This window comes from Pollachius pollachius, assembly GCF_949987615.1.
Source record: "Pollachius pollachius genome assembly, chromosome: 3".
NCBI classification, from domain to species: Eukaryota; Metazoa; Chordata; class Actinopteri; order Gadiformes; family Gadidae; genus Pollachius; species Pollachius pollachius.
In genome coordinates, this window is record NC_136936.1 from 47,439,112 (window position 1) to 47,450,654 (window position 11,543).

General features: G+C 46.0%; 1 protein-coding gene across 1 annotated transcript in view; it reads left to right on the top strand.

Annotated features, from left to right (window-relative positions):
- Nucleotides 1-259: 259 nt before the first annotated feature.
- The window catches only part of stxbp5l (syntaxin binding protein 5L), a gene marked incomplete at both ends in the record, with an annotated part of 119,606 nt that continues 108,322 nt past the window's right edge, over nt 260-11,543 (top strand). The window contains one exon of the mRNA XM_079733322.1: nt 260-424. Coding sequence (XP_079589448.1) covers nt 260-424 — 165 coding nt within the window. The remainder of the gene's footprint in view (nt 425-11,543) is intronic.

An 11,543-nucleotide genomic window follows, 5' to 3' on the forward strand; every position in this document is an offset into this window, starting at 1 on the left:
CAAGAGAAAGATGAAGACCCTTTATGACTTTTCACATTTGACTTAAGCAAGCGACGGAGAGACTTCTCGAAGCTGCTACAGGAACCCTCTCGACCCCCGTGCAGACAACCTTACCGACAGCGAGTTGGCTAGTCTTCGACAATCGGTGTGTAAGTGTGGAGGGGGCGGGGGGATTACCGATCACCAACGGTAATCAGACGACCGCAGAACACACACCACGCACATCTGAGGCTAGTGTTGGTCGTAACACGCGGAGACCATGAAGAAGTTCCGTAAGGTCCTGGACGGCCTGACCACGTCCTCCCCCGGAGGGACTCTGGGCTCCCCGTCCTACGGCAGTGCGGCTGGGACCCCCACCGCGTCCACTCCCAGGGAGATCGATGTCCAGGAGACGCTGGTCTCGGAAAACTTTCAGCTATGTAAGGTGAGTAACCAGTGTGATCTGTGATGGAGAGACGGGCCACGGTCTCTCTCTCCTCAGGAGCTGCAATGTGGACCAAGAGTCGGAGCCTAGATCCGTCATCTCTCCCTCCCGCTTCTTGCCCTGCATCGTTTTTCCTTTTGTAACAACATTGACATTAATATAATGTGTTAATGGTTGATCCAGATGTGAGCCTAAAGTAGGTGTTCCTAAAAGCCATGAGTTAGTGGGTGAGTGAACTCCAAAACATCGGTAACTCATTCCCACTAACGACAAACTTGAAGCCAATAACCGAAAAGAGCCTGGACAGGCTTTCAGTCGTAAAGCAACGGTCGTGATTATTCTGTCCCGTTGTTTTCCTATTGTTCTATTTCCTCCATAAAGCTACGGCTCCACGGCCATGTGTGCACAGCTTCTTGCTCTCCTGTAACGTGACTGTTCTGCACACCCAGTCACCATGTAAGAACCAGCAAGCCAGCCGTTATGGGCTGGCCATGTCGACCCCCCCCCAACTCCCAGCCGGTCTGTGCGTAGGATACGGGACGATTTGAAGTAAGGGAAAGAGTTTCCCCGCGATAGAAAATGGGAGATTCAAAGGGAGTTAATGGAGGTGTCGATTTTATTAACCGGCGGTTCTTCCCAACCCAAGCTTCTTTAGACAAAAAGCCAGCAAGCCCCTCGGAGCGACCCTGCAGTGTTATCGGGCCGCTGATCATTCATCGTGGGGCTCTATTTATAGCCACCTCCGCGCCCATTGCAGCCCTGCTGGTGTATTTAGACCTGACTGCAGTGATAATTCTTTGCCTGGAAGGGAGTTGATTTTTTCCCTCTGAATAATTGATTAAGAGGATGGATCCAACGTTTTTTTTTTTGTGTGTGGAGACACATTATTGAAGTGAGAAAGGCATGTTAGTTTTACATGAGAGGGAAATAATGGTCTGTGTGTGTGTGTGTGTGTGTGTGTGTGTGTGTGTGTGTGTGTGTGTGTGTGTGTGTGTGTGTGTGTTCATTATGGTGGGCGTGTGATTTTTGTGTTCATAATGGGGTGTGTGTGTCTGTGTGTGTTCATTATGGTGGGCGTGTGTTCATAATGGTGTTGCTGTATTTGTGTCAGTGTGTGTTCATAATGATGGGTGTTTGTGTCTGTGTTCATAATGGTGGGTGAGTGTTTGTGTGTGTGTGTGTTCATAAGGGGTTTGTGTTTGTGTGTGTGTGTGTTCATAATGGGGTTTGTGTGCGTGTGTTTGTGTGTGTGTGTGTGTGTGTGTGTGTATATGTGTTCATAATGGTGTGCGTGTCTGTGTGCGTCTATAATGAGAAGGGTGTGCGATGTCCCTGTGTGTGTTCATAGTGGGGTTATGTTAAAGCTATGTACCGCTGTCACGCTGCATGGTAGATTAGCATTGGTTTCGATTGGTTTGCTGTCATAGCAATTGGTTCTCAGCAAGTAAACACATGGCACAAAAAAATAGCAACAACAATCAATGTAAATAAATCTGCATTTTTCTAACCAGGCCATGTCGGGCCTCTGTCTCCCTTCCATATCCTTTCTGCTCTGATGGTGATGACAGCGAGCAGATAATTGAACAAGGTCGAGCTAAGAAGTACTGGCTATTCATTACAGCAACATCGATCGTGGACTCCTATAGATTGTCATAGACTTCACATCAGTGTTGCCTCACTCGCCATCTTCCGGACTAAAGACTTGCTTTCTGCATGTAAAAGTAACCCTTTCACTTCCATTCTCTTATAAAGCCACAAGGTATGGTCTTATTTTACACAGGCGATTTAGTTTTTAACGATAGATGGCATCATTAAAGCGCTGAATAACAGCTGTGGTAGTTTGTGAGTGTGTGGGAAGTGTCAGAATCCTGGCTGTCTCTCCTGTAGCAAGCACAGGCACATGACCCTTCCTCTGTCGAAGATGGAAAGGAGGGAAAGGGGATCGGATGAAGTATATCCAGGCATTCTTCTCCTCTCCCTAGGTGTTGCGGGAGATATAATAGGGGAAGCTTACAGGAGGATGAAATGGATTAGAGGGGAAGGCGTCTCTCCTGCTGAAGGATGGGAACTTTGTAGGGATGGCAGGGGGGAGGGAGGAGGTAGATCTCAGAGGAAGTGAACAACGTGTACCATTCATTCACCTGTTTGTTGATTCATTTATTCACCTCCATCTATCCCTTTTATTTGAACCACTAATGAGGGCCAAGACATCTAGATTTGTGCCCAGACATTTTTCAGAGACAGCGGGAGATTTATGCGACTGACATATACCATTCATTCACCAGTTCATTCATTCTTCCTTTCACCAGTGCAACACATCCATCCATCTCTCTTTTACTTGGCACTACTAATGAGGGCCAAGACATCTAGATTTGCGCTCAGAATATTGCCATCCATCCTTCTGCAGGGCTTTCTTTACAACCTGGAGGGATGCGTTTCATTACTGCAGGTATGAGTTCAAGGTCCCTCGCTCCTTTTTAAGGGGGTTGCGGAGGAAGGCAGCCGGAACCCAGCTGGCCCACGGGAAAGAATGTGATTGTGTCTGATGGTCTCATTGTGTTTCACGGAGGGAAGAGATGACTAACGAAAAGCCTCTCTGTGGAAACAGGCGCAGCAGAGAACACATGCGCAGGAAAGAGAGATGATTAAGTTACCACCGTGTGGGATATACAGGAAGATAAACGACCAAACGTCACATAGCAAAATGTTTGCATGCTAAAATACAGACATTTCCAGACATATATGTGCCAATACTTTACGAGGAATATGTCCCGATCATCTGCCCCTGATGCTCTCCTGCACAGCGGCGCCACCTACGGGGTGAATGTACGCAAGGCGGTGGCCATTAGGATATTTAGAGCTCATGTGTAAGGTCATGCTGTGGTGCTCACTGTGGCTGTACACGCTGGCCAGATGGTACGGCCTCCCATTGGTTCAGGGTGTGAACTCCTCACCCCTAACGCTTCCCCCACTCAAGTGCATGGCAGGGAAATCCACATCCTGTGGTAACTCTGCCCAGTCCCGGGCCCCTCTGTCCCTCTGCACCCCCACCCCACGGGTCCCACAGCTACTCAGGCTGAGTGCAGAGTCGTGTTTGCAGTATTAACGGATCCGTCTGCACATATACCGTGTGCTGGTATTTAAGGCATTCCTGTAGCAATGAAGTGATTGGTTTACATGTAGCACGTGGGGATATCTGTATTGCTCTCTCGTTTTTTTCGGTTTGTGCATAGACTATAAATCGCTGAGTGTTTTGAGCCTGGTAATGAGTTTTAAAGGCCTCCGTTGGTCAAATGAGTCCTAAAGGATCATGTCTAGTCTTAGTAGAACCAAATTGAATCTCGCTATTGTTTCAAGGACTCCTCCTGTGCGGCAAGTTTTTAATCTTTGGTAATCCTTTTGAGTTTCTTCATCTGAACTCCGACAGGCGATACCCTCTGCGGTGTCTTAGCGACTCACTCTCTTTCATTGAGACGCTCTGAAGAGCTTTCTTTTTTCCCAAGTTTGAGAGCGCTTGAAGATCAAAGTTGGGGGATGATAGAGAGTGCTTCTTCCCTCCGCCTCGAGTCCGTGGCTCTCCTTGCCTTTTATCTGCAGGCATCTCACGGTCGCCCGTGGGTAGCCGATAATGGCTGGCCTCTTTGTAGAGATGATGACATTACCGCTTATACCTTGATGTGGCTCAACACTCAAGGCGCAAAGTTTGCTACTCTCTGCTCGCTCGCCTCCTCGGAGCGGTGAAACGGTGACTCAATTGTCGGGGTCGTAGCCGTGCCGCCATTAGCCAGGGGATGATGGTCTATCCAGAGCTCAGGATCACTGAGAGAAGGGAGAAGATGCTGTGAAATCAAGCAAAGGACAAGTGAATTATCTGCTCCGGCGTTAACCCCTTCAGAGAGCAGACACAAGTGTAGGACGGTAACACACACATTGGAGCAGCGCGGCGCCAAGTGTGACTCTGGCACTCTCCCACTGGTGAATCCCTTCCAACATATGGCCCTGCTTCCGTCGTCGGTCTTTAAATACAGGCGGCCTGGTGGGAAACAGCTCCTGACACGCTGAAAGCAAATGAGCCTTAAGGTTTACTGTTTCGGTTTTGGTTTCGGTTAAGAGTCAACATTGCTTTGCTGGAGTGTGTTTCTTGTTTAAAATGACATTTTGCTGCAGGAATGAATGAGCCACTGGCTGTCATTACCAGGGAGTGATACAATGTACACATTCACAGTCTGCATGAGTTCTACTGCCAGTGGGAGCACTGATCCCCGCGGAGAGCTCGGTCCAGAAGCGATATCATCATCCCATGCGATGTCCAATCGACAACAACAACAACAATAAATAATCACGTGCGGGGAAACGCATGGAGAAACAAATCCCATGTTCTCTTCCATGTGAGGCACCGAAGACTTGAGTGCTGCGGGTGCCTTGTTCCTCCCACCTCTAATGCTACTTCCTATTGTCATGCCTCAGTTATGCCTAATGATGTTCCATTCCTGCCATTTCACCCACTCAGACAGAAAATATTGGGCGCATAACATAAACATAATCTGGTAACAAATGCTCTGAATTCACGCTCGTAACAATAGAGTTCCCTAGTTGTGCATTGTATGGTTGTTAAGCTGCAATGGGCCTTATTGAGATACATCTTTTTTATTTTTTTTTTTTTTTTTTACACTTAAAATATGTCTACATGCATAGACATATTCTAAGTGTAGCCTCTCTGTATCTTGTTCGCTATTCCCTTTACTGTTGCATGCATATATGCATATATAGACTCGAGTTGCTCTGTCAGACTTAACACCACACTTAATTGTGTGAGGCCACTGCAAACAACCACGCAATGATAACGCCACACACAAGGTAATTTATAAAGTAGTAAACAAGGTCGTATGTATATACAAACGTCTGATCCGAACAGACACACACACATGCATTTGAATACACACGCATTTTCCTATTGCTTGTGTATTGGTGGATGCATAATGTGTGTGTACCAAACAAGCAAACATGTGTAAGTAAGTGTGTGTGTGTGTGTGTGTGTGTGTGTGTGTGTGTGTGTGTGTGTAAATCATGTAAGACACCCCTGCATTTAAGTGTTAATTAGAGATCAAGATGAAATGAGCATTCAAGTCCATCAGCGGCAGCCTTTAAAGCAGGGGTCTCAAACTCGCGGCCCGGGGGCCAATTGAGGCCCGCGGCCCAATTGAGGCCCGCGGGATGATATTTTGTGGCCCCCTACTTGACATCAAAGTTTAGTGTTAGTGTGGCCCGCGCGTTGTTGTCAAACGCACATTTTTGCTGAGTTACTTGCCACGCTTTTTTATCACTTGTGATAGGGTGACCAGATGTCCCAGTTTTGCCGGGACAGTCCCAATTTTGAGTTGCGTGTCCTGAGTCCCGACCAAAAGCCAAAGAACGCTAAAATATACCGGTTTCCACCAAGCACTATGAAATGTCCCCTGTTGTCAGCGATTACATAGCCAACGTGATCTCATTATAGTCCGATCATTAACTTTTTTAAAACAAGATTGGGTCAGTTGTTTTACTTTTTTTTGTGGAATACTTGATGTGGCCCAGCCTGACCCAGACTCTGACTCCAGCGGCCCCCAGGTAAGTTGAGTTTGAAACCCCTGCTCTAAAGTGACCCCATGGTGACCTTTAGTCATCAGTATGATAAGCGCATCCCTCCCAGGGAACCCGGGAACAGAATCGGGACACCAACTGATTAACAGCCGTCTAAAAAGGCTTTCAAGTGAATCACATCACGATGTCTCCTCTGCTGTCTAGAGCCTAATTGGAACCTACTGTGTGTTTTTGTGTGTGTGTGTGTGTCTATATATTTATATATATATACAGTGCCTTGCAAAAGTATTCACCCCCTTGGCATTTTTGGTGTTTTGTTGCCTCACAACCTGGAATTAACATGGATTATTTGAGGATTTGCTAATTTAATTTAAAGAAGATGAAGATGTTTTTGTTTTTTTTATTGTGAAGCAAACAACAAATAGGACAAAATGACAGAAAAAGTCAATGTGCATAACTATTCACCCCCCTAAAGTCAATACTTTGTAGAGCCACCTTTTGCGGCGATCACAGCTCCAAGTCGCTTTGGATAAGTCTCTATGAGCTTGCCACATCTTACTGGGATTTTTGCCCATTCCTCCTTGCAAAACTGCTCCAGCTCCTTCAAGTTGGATGGTTTGCGCTTGTGAACAGCAATCTTTAAGTCTGACCACAGATTTTCTATTGGATTGAGGTCTGGGCTTTGACTAGGCCATTCCAACACATTTACATGTTTCCCCTTAAACCACTGAAGTGTTGCTTTTGCAGTGTGTTTGGGGTCATTGTCCTGCTGGAAGGTGAACCTCCGTCCTAGCCTCAAATCACGCACAGAGTGGTATAGGTTTTGCTCAAGAACATCCCTGTATTTAGCACCATCCATCTTTCCCTCAACTCTGACCAGTTTCCCAGTCCCGGCTGCTGAAAAACATCCCCACAGCATGATGCTGCCACCACCATGTTTCACTGTGGGGATGGTGTTCTTTGGGTGATGCGATGTGTTGGGTTTGCGCCAGACATAGCGTTTTCTTTGATGGCCAAAAAGTTCAATTTTAGTCTCATCAGACCAGAGAACCTTCCTCCATACATTTTGGGAGTCTCCCACATGCCTTTTCGCAAACTCAAAACGTGCCATTTTGTTTATTGCTGAAAGTAATGGCTTTCTTCTGGCCACTCTGCCATAAAGCCCAACTCTATGGAGCGTACGGCTTATTGTCGTCCTATGTACAGATACTCCAGTCTCTGCTGTGGAACTCTGCAGCTCCTCCAGGGTTACCTTAGGTCTCTGTGCTGCCTCTCTTATTAATGCCCTCCTTGCCCTGCCCGTGAGTTTTGGTGGGCGGCCGTCTCTTGGCAGGTTTGCTGTTGTGCCATGTTCTTTCCATTTGGTTATGATAGATTTGATGGTGCTCCTGGGGATCATCAAAGATTTGGATATTTTTTTAGAACCTAACCCTGACTTGTACTTCTCAACAACATTGTCCCTGACTTGTTTGGAGAGTTCCTTGGTCTTCATGGCAGTGTTTGGTTAGTGGTGCCTCTTGTTTAGGTGTTGCAGCCTCTGGGGCCTTTCAAAAAATGTGTGTATATGTACTGACAGATCATGTGACACTTAGATTGCACACAGGTAGACATCATTTCACTAATTATGTGACTTCTGAAGGTAATTGGTTGCACCAGATCTTTTTATGGGCGTCATAACAAAGGGGGTGAATACATATGCACATGCCAAATTTCAGTTTTTTATTTCTAAAAAATAGTTTTATGTATATATAGATTAAAAAAATATTGAACTAAAGGCTGTCATGTAACAAAATAGGTAAAAAGCCAAGGGGGGTGAATACTTTTGCAAGGCGCTGTATATATATATGCAGCATTCGTCATGACTAAAGCCTCTCCATCTCCATCGGTGCTGCTATGCAGTCCCACATCTAACAACAGGTGGGAACATCAAAAAGGCTGTGGCGGCTTTCATGTACGTTCTGCCCCAAGGTCCTCTTCCCACTACACTGAGTGGAGAATGAAGTATGCTATCGGTGCTGTTGACACACCTCCCAATTACAGCCAATGGATGAGTAGGGCTTGAGCGTTATTTTTGTTGCTCAAGTGCACTTTGGCAGGTTTGCAGCAGATGCATGTCAGCTTTTTAACAAGCTTAACACTGCATCAATGCTCAGAATGAGAATTATTGTCAATAGATCGAAAAACACAGCTCTGGTCTTGTTAGGGCTTGTACCATTCTAACCCGGTGGGACCATCCTAATTTTTCACAGTTTTGTTGCACTTCCTTTTGATTCCCTGAAGATCAGACCCAAACAAACACCCCGTCTCAGCGAACCCCAAACAACGGAACAAAGGATTATCCTCCGTAGTAGATAGATCTCTCTGTACCGTGCAGTCTGAGTTACTCACACTAGTACATCAATACCATCAAAGGTACTTTTGAGCACCGCTCAAAATATCTCTCTTCAAACTGCGCTTTATTTTGCTCTCATCTCCACGACTACTTTTCTCTCTGTCTTTGATTTATACATTGAACACTCCCAAACTCCCAGCAGCATCTGGACTCACGCGACTGAGACACAGTACTACCTTTGAGTCTCATTTATGGGGGTCACGTGATCCCGGTCACACGATTGCAGGGTTTTTTCCTCCCCGTCCCCTATAAAATTGCACGACCATAAATAACATGCCACGAGGAGTGATCTCTTTCGGCTGGACGCCAACAGGTTGTGTGTATCCGAGTGTGGTAGTGTAGATAGTCGTGTGTGTGCCCGTTGCGACAGGCGCAATGTATTTAACAACCGTCATTGTGCGCTGCATTGTCTTTCTGCTGGGCGATATCTATACTACATCAACACACACTCGACGCTCACGCCTGCACACGGGTGCCATGCTTGTGCACATGCGTGCACGCGTGAAGATATTGGTGGCATAAGCCAGGGATGCTCGTACTGGATATCAAAGCTGTTGGCAGGGCATGAAGGAGGGACCAACAGGGACCCACCCGTCAGAAAGGTGTGTGAGGGTGCATCTATGGGGACAGGGAGGTTCACTCAAATGATGCATACATCACGGTTATTTTGTCTTCCACCTTTTATATTTTTGTGCCTTTGTGTGTGTTTGTGTGCGTTTGGAGGGGGGGATGTCATGTCGTATGTCATACCTCCTACGCATGTGACATCTCAAAACAACAATGTGAATATATGGTTAAAAAGTAGTTCAGTACAGTTATATTGAGTGAGTGTATTTATTCATTATGTATCGATGGATGAATCATGGAAAGATATATGATGAGATGGATGGGCAGATGGATAGACCTCTAGCTAGATGAAGAGAGATGGATAGATCTCTAGCTAGATGAAGAGAGATGGATAGACCTCTAGCTAGATGAAGAGAGATGGATAGACCTCTAGCTAGATGAAGAGAGATGGATAGACCTCTAGCTAGATGAAGAGAGATGGATAGATCTCTAGCTAGATGAATGGAGATGGATAGATCTCTAGCCAGATGAAGAGAGATGGATCAGTAGATGGATGGATATATTGCTAGATAAAGGGACGATGATGTATGGACAGCTAGACCATGGGAGGATGAATGGATGTATGGATGGACGGACAGATGGATGTGCCGCTGGATAAAGGGGGGACAGATGGATGGATAGGGGAATAGATAAGGGAGAGCTGGAATGTCTAAACACCACAGACTCGCTTGGCTTGTGGAGCGGTGTTGGTGCACCCTAGGGTGCTGCAGTCTATTTATAGAACTACAGGGTCTAGCCGTGCTCAGTACTGAGAGAGAGAGAGAGAGAGAGAGAGAGAGAGAGAGAGAGAGAGAGAGAGAGAGAGAGAGAGAGAGAGAGAGAGAGAGAGAGAGAGAGAGAGAGAGAGAGAGAGAGAGAGAGAGAGAGAGAGACCTTAGTGGAACACTGGCTTCCATACGACACTTCATGCTTCCAATTATGCAGTATATACATCATCAATGTGGCGTCAACAGCAGACAATTTTATTGTGGGAATTTATCTTGTGTGAGATTGGCCACTTTTCTCCATCCCATATTTGCATGGGAAAACAAAATCAGCATAAACATGTGGACCTGTAAGGATTTCATATGCCAGCAGGGGGTTCATGATATATTAGATGTAAGGGCATGGACCCAACAACAAAATGTAATAATAATGTGCAGATGGACGCATAATCGACGCACAAACATACACAGAAACCCAAACAGACCCTAAACATACACACACACATATATGTACAGCCACATACAGACAAACAGAAAGAGGGAGAAAATACGGCCTTGGAATCTTTGAAATATGCATGAGGAGCTCTGAGATTCACCACGGTAAATGCATTTTTCATCCACTCCTCAGTGCTGTTGTATGTATATTTAATGGCCCTTTCCCTTCTGGGAGGTTCCTGGGCCCCTCATCTACAGACCCCAGCCATAGGAGCCCTGAGCTACTGTGGACCACTTAATGGAGCCCGCTGGTTCAAACCTAGCACCTTCTCCTGTGTGTGTGTGTGTGTGTGTGTGTGTGTGTGTGTGTGTGTGTGTGTGTGTGAGTGTGTGTGTGTGTGTGCACGCGGTTGAGTGATTGTATGCATACACTCGTACCTCCATGCATTCATGCATTGCATATTTCACCCAATATAAAATTACAATGACAAAGTTAATCATGAAGACAACCCTGCATTGTTGGCCTAGGTAGTCCAATTTGTGTTAACAAAGACATTTTGGAGTGAGACTGGGCTTTGTGGGAAATTCAAAAGACTTGATTTACACTGTGTTGTGTTTCTTGAATATATAGATTACATTGTTTATGCTGTGTGCGGTCTGGATTAGTACGCAAGTCACGACTCTGCTTAAAACAGTGGTGCATAGTCTTGACTGTGTGTCCCACTGTGGTTCAGTCACTGTGTGTGTGTGTGTGTGTGTGTGTGTGTGTGTGTGTGTGTGTGTGTGTGTGTGTGTGTGTGTGTGTGTGTGTGGTTGTGTGTGTGTGCGTGCAAGTACAAAGGGTTTGAGAATTGGAAATCTGGACTCACAAATAATTAGAAATTCAACAAAGGCTCCACACAGAAGGGTGCAAATTAAATGTGTGAGTGAGCTAGCGGGGGCCGGAGGAAGCTGGTGGGGCCCTCAGTGGAGGGGGGGGGGGGGGGGGGGGGGGGGTGTCATGTGGTCTCTGTGGTAGTGGGGGGGTGGACCCTGAGGAGGGGGGAGGCGTGTGGGTGGTTTGTATGGTCGCTCTCAGACCTGCAACCTTTTAAGTCGAATGGGAATTCTCATTTCTAAATGCATTTTGACTTTTAAAGCAGTGGTGTATTAATTGTCCAGATTCCACTAAGACTGAGTCAATCAATCCTATAATCCTATATTTCCCTCCTCATTTGAAAGCTTCAAATATTCTCTAATAATGGATTAAATAAAAAATATAGACATTTGAATTTGCATTGCATTTCCTAAATAGTGACGTTGTTAAAGACACAAATATAGCACTGTCTTTCTCAGCCATCCATCAGAGATGTAACCCCTGTCAGCTGCAGTGAAATCTTAC